The sequence below is a fragment of the Dioscorea cayenensis genome, chromosome 3 (genome assembly GCF_009730915.1).
Source record: "Dioscorea cayenensis subsp. rotundata cultivar TDr96_F1 chromosome 3, TDr96_F1_v2_PseudoChromosome.rev07_lg8_w22 25.fasta, whole genome shotgun sequence".
In the NCBI taxonomy this organism is placed as follows: Eukaryota; Viridiplantae; Streptophyta; class Magnoliopsida; order Dioscoreales; family Dioscoreaceae; genus Dioscorea; species Dioscorea cayenensis.
The window spans coordinates 3,311,728-3,319,220 of NC_052473.1; the positions used below are offsets into that span (position 1 = coordinate 3,311,728).

General features: G+C 36.8%; 1 protein-coding gene across 1 annotated transcript; it reads right to left on the bottom strand.

The window, feature by feature from the left end:
• Nucleotides 1-542: 542 nt before the first annotated feature.
• On the bottom strand, nucleotides 543-7,218 carry LOC120254127 (pleiotropic drug resistance protein 3-like). Its single transcript, XM_039262273.1, is given in 25 exon segments — nucleotides 543-879; nucleotides 976-1,230; nucleotides 1,323-1,494; nucleotides 1,604-1,665; nucleotides 1,667-1,832; nucleotides 1,943-2,076; nucleotides 2,184-2,267; nucleotides 2,361-2,651; nucleotides 2,727-3,059; nucleotides 3,193-3,266; nucleotides 3,339-3,443; nucleotides 3,514-3,667; nucleotides 3,756-3,859; nucleotides 3,944-4,104; nucleotides 4,186-4,499; nucleotides 4,593-4,874; nucleotides 4,969-5,270; nucleotides 5,341-5,431; nucleotides 5,529-5,582; nucleotides 5,657-5,733; nucleotides 5,838-6,069; nucleotides 6,071-6,161; nucleotides 6,275-6,357; nucleotides 6,494-6,617; nucleotides 6,692-7,218. Coding segments are annotated over 25 exon segments (4,269 nt in total). The 5' UTR covers nucleotides 6,949-7,218; the 3' UTR covers nucleotides 543-612.
• Between the last annotated feature and the right edge of the window lie 275 nt (nucleotides 7,219-7,493).

Here is a 7,493-nt window from a genome sequence, read left to right on the forward strand (position 1 = left end):
AACCGAAAAAATCTTTCATGAATGTAGCAGCGCTAACATAAAACCATACTCAATACCTGGATCTGAAATCGACTGAAATGCCAACTAGTCATGGCGGACTTCTCCTTCGAGATATGCGTGGAAAGGGAAAAGGCGATGAAATGGTGACTACGGAGAGTCACGGCAGAGTATGAACTCTGAGACAGACTCGAAACTGGAAAAGTCAAGACGTGAGTTGAGAAAAAGCAATTAAACTGGCCCAATAAATTGCTCTCTGAGGGTTCTACTGAAAACCCCACTTCCTCCTCAAATCGCCGAGATGGTACGCACCACGACTCCCCCATGCAGGCATTTTCGTCAAAAATTTGAAACTCACTCGCTCACATCCGCTATGGGGTTTCGGGGGTTTAAAAAACATAGACTTTTAAAGGAGGGGTTTTTGGGGATCTGAAACTAGCTGGGTGTTTTTGGCAATTTTTACAAACTTAAAGGGTTTTTGGCATTTCCACAAAAACACAAAACCTTAATTAGTAATTTTTTTTAAAATAAAATCTCCTCTGTAATTTATATTTGACCCTTAACCTTTAATTATTATTTTTATTTATATGAAGTTTGTCAGCATGGTTGATAAATTCACCTCTTTTGGAAATCTAATTTTCCAATAAAATACATAAAAAGAGAAGCAAAGAGGACAGGAAAGCTAATGAGAACAAATGCAACCATTGTCAAACGATTTTGATGAAATCCATAGAAGTCTTCCAAGAATGCAGCAACTGTTTTGGTTTCTCCAAACACCTTGACCTCCTGCTTTATATCTCCATACTGTGAAGTGAAAACCCCTTTCAATATCCATGACGTTGGCATCATGTAGTAAGCCCACATCCACCACTTTGGAATCCCCTTCATTAAAAAACAACCATTGTGTGTATGAATAAATCATTGTTCTGAAAACTTTAAAATAGTTGAATATATATATATATATATACTTATACTTACAGGGCCAGGTATAAGGAAGCCAGAGAAGAGATTGAGAGTTTGGAAGAGAAAGGATGAGAATATGGAAGCTATTTGAAAATTTGGAGTCAATGAAACAAGAAGCATTCCAAGGTAAACATAGCTGAGAATTGCACAGGAAATGGTGTAGAAGAACCATATGAATTTGTAAGGTGACCAGAAGAAGCCAATTGTTGGATATGTGATGATTGTGAACATCAATGCTAGCATGATAACATATGGAAACTCAATGAGGACCTGAGACAAAAACAGAAATTTGATTCTAAGATTGAGATGTGAGAAGTTATGGAAAGTAACAGAATATGAATTATATAGCTGATGTACCATACCTGTGCTAAAGAATATGCCACGGTTGAGTACATGCCTGCGAATTTTTCCCGGTAGAAAACGGTGCGTTCAGTGATGATATACGGTATCACTGATGTGCAACTATTCACACCAGTCAGAATCACTGACATGTAAAGTGAACCAAGCATGTTGAACAGATCTTGCTCGGTGTTTCTGCAAAAGAATAGGATGTATCAGTACTTCATTGGCTGCTATAATTCTTGTTCTCTGGTTAGTTATTCATTATAAGAGAATAAAGTTTAGATAATTTAGGAGTACTTACAATGCTTTGCCATGCTTCCAGAATAAAACAGCAAGTATCAACGCTGAGATAAACACGAAAAGTTATGCGGACTAAGTTATAAGATGGACTTCTCCAGTAGGATAAATGTTGTTTCCATAAACAAGCTTTGAATTGCTCCCAATTATTTCTGGGGAAACGAGTAGTGAAATGCAAATCTGTTGAACCTGGTGGTGGCTTGCTAAGTTCTTTAACTAGCTCTTCATTTTCACTGCAGTATAAAATGATATTATTGAATGGGACAACAGAGCTAGCAAGTTAGTAACTAGTAATATTCTCTCATGTAGTTAAAATATGCATGAATTTTATGAACACACTCACTTGTACAGAGTTGATTCTCTGTAGATTTTGGCAAAATCAACACCAAGTTGTGTTTCATTGGATGTGGAAGTAACTTCCAGCATCCATGTTGCAGGGTTGTAGTTGTCAGTGATTTTTGGAACTCCGGGAATTCCCTGTCAATGCAAGGGCATAAACAATTCAAAATCCTATTTTTAATGCGTAAGATAAATATTTGTTTTGATATTCCCTCAGTCTTGCTCAGTGTAAAGAGAATACTTGCCTCAAAGTATTTGATAACTTCACTTGAATTTTCACCTATTGGCCCAGAATATATTAGTTCTCCTCCTGCTTTCATTAAAATTAGCTGCAAAAAAGAAGAAAACATGAGAAGCACATTTATAAATTTTCTCTGTGACCATTTTTGTTCTTCTAACGAAAATAATATGAAACCAGATACCTCATCAAATGCCTCAAATATATGAATGCTGGGTTGGTGGATAGTGCATACAACTGTTCTTCCAGTTTCAGCAATATTCTTCACTGCACGCATGACAACAGCAGCTGATCTAGCATCAAGACCTGAAGTTGGTTCATCCATAAATATAATGGAAGGATTAGAAACAAGTTCCACAGCAATTGTTAATCGTTTTCGCTGTTCAGTTGATAAGCCATATTCTCCGGGGACTCCCACTAGTTCATCTTTAATTCCATCAAGTTCAATAGTTTGGAGTACTTCATTGACAAATGCCTAATGATAGAAATGAAAACCAAAGTTAAGAAAAAAAAATTCCCTACAATATTACAAAAAAGGTCATTGACTTACAGTTCTTGCCTCTGAATCAATTTTCTGTGGTAAACGCAGCCAAGCTGAGTATATAACTGATTCTTTGACAGTAATTTGCGGAGAATGTATGTCAGTCTGCTCACAATAACCAGAAATTCTAGCGAAGGTCTCTTGTGTCTTTGGAAAACCTCCAATTCTTATATCTCCTGCTATAGTACCGCTGGTTTTCCTTCCAGATAGAACATCCAAGAGAGTTGTTTTCCCTGCTCCACTGACACCCATCAATGCAGATAGAATACCGGGCCGAAATGCCCCGGTGAAATTGTTGAGCAGTTGCAGTTTTTTGCTGGTATATCCTTGTTCTCTCAGTTCCTATAAGACCAACGTCATAATCTTATTACTCTTATTAATGATAATAAATCATTAAATGGTTCATAAATTGTGGTTTATTCACTTTTATCAATAAATAAATAAATGGTTCATGAAATCCTAGTAGGAAAAATACCGGTGGAGTATCGACATAATACTGCAGATCCTGGAAAGTTACTGTGAGTGGTTGAACCGGTAGAACCATCTTTCCTGCAAATTGCCACAAGTTTGGTTTTCATTCAACTGATCACTCACTTCATTTTAATTATAAGGAAATTTCACCTCTTTGATAGTCTTCTCTTTGAACTGTAGCTCCATCAGGTTTATCACCTTGTTTCATCTGAGAAAGCTTGTCATGAGAGATGACAGCACGAGATTTACCAATAGCTGAAAACAGGGACACACATATATAAATATTCATCTTGTAGATAAAGATGACGGAGTGCATTATACTCACATCTTGTGAAGGTTAAAGCCAATGTGAATGCCACATTGAACAAGATAATATAGCCAATCAATGCTCCCACAGAAATCCAATAAAAGGAGTAGCCGTAGTTCAGTGCATGGCTTGACAGTACTTGGATCCCAATTGTCGTATTCCCAGATGAACTCTGTGAGATTTCAAAATATGATTCGAGATTTGTGGAAAATATTAAACAGGAAAGGCAATGTGAGAGTTCAATGTTGGTTTCACTTCACCCTTTGCCATCTTGGGGCAAGGAACTCATTCACAGAAAGTGCTATCTCTGAGTACGTAATTGGAGAAACCCAGAACACCCATTTAAACCAAACTGGCATGGAAGCTGCAGCAGTTGCAAAGATGCTAAGTATGATATATTCCTTTAACCAAAATGAGCTTACAGAATGAAGAATAAGGAGCTGCGTACATTTTGGGAGAAGGAAGCCACCGCATAATGTGAATACCATCAATGCTAAGCTTGCTACAAGTACACTGCTCACTAATGTTTGGAAATATGCTCCGATGAAACGAGATAGAGACACAGCCATTTGATGGACTAGGAAAAGAGTTAAGAAGTGGCCAAAGAACCTATTTATGAATTAAAAGAGGATGAAAAATATTTTGTGAAGAGTTTGGTGGATAATGAGACTTGTAATATAAATCAATTACCTCTTCGCTTCAGGGCTGTAGCCAGTCACATAGTAGGTGAGTGACGTCCAGACTAAGGACTCTATCAACGATATTGGGATCTTTAAGATAGAAGCTGGAATAGCATAAGCCCATGCAGGATAGAAATGAAGATCTCTTTGCTTATAGAAGCCTGAAAGTCTTGCAATTGTGAAGGCCATCTCTGGCAAGCCATTGATCATCAGAAATGTGATTGCATAAAATAGCGAGGCCATATAGAAATTTGCTTGTTGGACATCAAAACTTGGTCTCGTGCGCATGAAAAAACTCATGGTGATGATTCCAGTGATTGTAAGCTGCAAAATATCAGGAACAAGCATAATAAAACAAGAGTATACATATTGCTTAACAAACTATATTAACTAACTGTCTAAGAATGGCTTTAAAACCTGGGTAAGTTTAAATATGTAGATAATAGAATTCCGCTTCATGAGAAGTAATTCTCTTGCCATGCATGCCTTAAAGAGCTCCTTCTTAGGCAAAGAATATATACTGAATGATAGAGCATCTATATGAGATTGAGTCTTATGAATTGGTTCTGATAATCGCTCACTTATCCTTTGCCCAATATGATGTGCTTTGAATTTATTGGCGAATTCACTGACAGGAACATATGAGTAGTGTTCTTGTGGACAGTGCCAGTACTGCTTCTGATCCTTTTCAGAGAGAATCTGAATGAAGTTTTTCAAGCAGAAAATTCATCCAAGTCAAATTTGATGGTGTAAAAGTATTGAAGTGTAGGATAAATTGGGATTATCAATTCACCTCTTGGAGAAAGTCTGCTTCTCCTTTTCTTTCTGGACATTTAAACCCACATTCTTTGAAAAAAGATAGAATTTCACAGCGAGGGCCATGGTAAGCAATCTGACCCTTTGCCATTAATATAATGTCATCAAACAGTTCATAGGTTTCAGGTGCAGGCTGGAGAAGAGAGATCACCATAGTATCTTCCATAATATGAGCCATTTGTTGTAGCCATTTAACAATCTGGTATGTAGTGGAGCTATCCAATCCAGTTGATATATCATCCATGAAAAGAACTTTTGTTGGTCCTACTATCATTTCACCTGTAAACCATAGAAAACGTATATATGTATCTCATCCAGATGATCAATTTTAATGAATTTTAGTGATTACCTGTAGTTAATCTTTTCTTCTGACCTCCAGAGATGCCTCTTCTCATTTCATCACCTACTGTTATCTCTGCACATATTTCCAGTCCCATGATCTGAATGACAATTTCATCAGGCACCACTGTCAGAAATCTACAAGAAAGAAGATCGAATTCACACAGAAAAGAAAAAAAAAACAAGAAAAAATTTTACCTTCAACACATAGTCAGTTTGAAGACTTCTCGCTAATCCTTCTACAGATGTTGCCTGAGATACCAAAATGCATATCAAAGCATAATTCACAGAATACCATGAATACAAATTCCTGTTATGCATTTTACCTTCATGTATATATCTATATCTGGTTCAGGGACAATTCCTGCAAGCTTCTCTCTTCTACTCACTTCCTTCATGATTTCTTCATGGAAGAAAGAACCCATTTAAACTCAATCAGAACATTGTCTGGATAAGTTTTGATGGTTCTTGATCACTAGAGAAGGTTAACATGAAAATAATAATTACCAGCTCTGCTACCGACACCCTGAAAACGTGCAGAAAAATCCAGTATCTCCCTCACTGTCATCTCAGGGATGTGCATATCATTCTGACTTATGTAAGCAGATGATTTCCCAGGAGCAAATTCCTCCAATTTGAAGCCATTGTAAGAAATCTCCCCTGCAACCTGTGGAAAATGAAACAGACCTTGAATAGCCAGACAGGAAGATAAAGAGTATGTAAATATAAAAGAGTCAATAGCTAACCTTAAAAGATTTGTCTAGTTTCCCTGCGAGTGCTAGCAAGAAGGTAGTTTTCCCACATCCTGGCGGTCCAAGTAAAAGGGTCATCCTGTTGATGCAATTTCATTGATGTTATTATTTTCGACTTCACACACTAAACAAAATGCAATTTTCTTTTCTGCTTTATGTTAATTGTAGTATAGCTATAAAGCTCATACTTACCTGGAAGGCTTGATGATACCACTGACATCTTTGATGATGCTAATCTTGGTCTCTGATACCAATCCTGGTATCTTTGCAATTCCCTGTTCAGCAGTAATATTTATCACTAATTTCACACACAAACACAAACACAAACACAAACAAGATAAAAAGAAAATCTAATTCCGAGCAAATAAAACAATCTAGCAAACACAGCTCAGAAATGCCGTAAGTACTCACAAGGAGGAAGCTTTTGGTTGCATTCCATAGTGTTGGTAGGGGCTTCCCTTTAACCACTTCACATTCAGCTTCCACACATAGATTATTATACCTCACCTCAATTGTAGGAAGTTTCACATTTACTCTGCTCAAACAAATGCATTATGTAATGGTCCTGCTTAGGATTGTCAAAACACAGAAAGATCAAACTATCATTACCTATCTGTTCTCTCTTTCTGTTTCTGCAACAACTGAAGATTATCATTCTCAATGTGCTTGATAAGTCTTTCTATGAACAACCTCCTTTCAACTGCACTGAGCTTGGTTACATCAACAACCCTCTTTCCCTTCTGCTGTTCACCATCTTCTGTCTCATTGCAATCAAACAGTGATGTCCTTAGCCTCTTCATTGATGGCAGTCTTTGGACAGCAGACCAATGTGAATCATCATCACCATCATCTTTCTCATGCATCATGGTAGCTAAACCTACCTGAAATCAAGACCTCAAGTCTGCCCTGTATCTTCAACACTAAAGTAGTATTTGAATCAGAATTGTTTCTGACTCTGCCCATTCCATCCTCATTAATTTGAGGAAATCCACCTCCATTATTCATACCAGCATTCTTTCCTTATAGGGCGGATACCTGCCAAATCTGGCCATTTCCTCTTGACGCTCTTTAATTCTCTAAATGTTGTGAATTGGAGCAATGCATACCATCTGTTTTTTTGCCTTTTTCTCCTGAACATGCTGTCTATCCATTTCTTTCATATATATATACATATATATATTTCTTGTACTACTGTACAATATATATGTATATATGTATATATATATATATTTGTTCTGAGAGAATAAATAAAAAATAATCCATAAAAGAATACATATAATTTCCATTTTAATATGGTGATTAGTTGTATTGGTTTGTTTTGTTGGTTATTTTTGTCATCAATGACTACTGTGTGAAGGGTTCATTTTGCATGTCTACCTAATACAAGCCTCACGTATGAGCACATAATTTT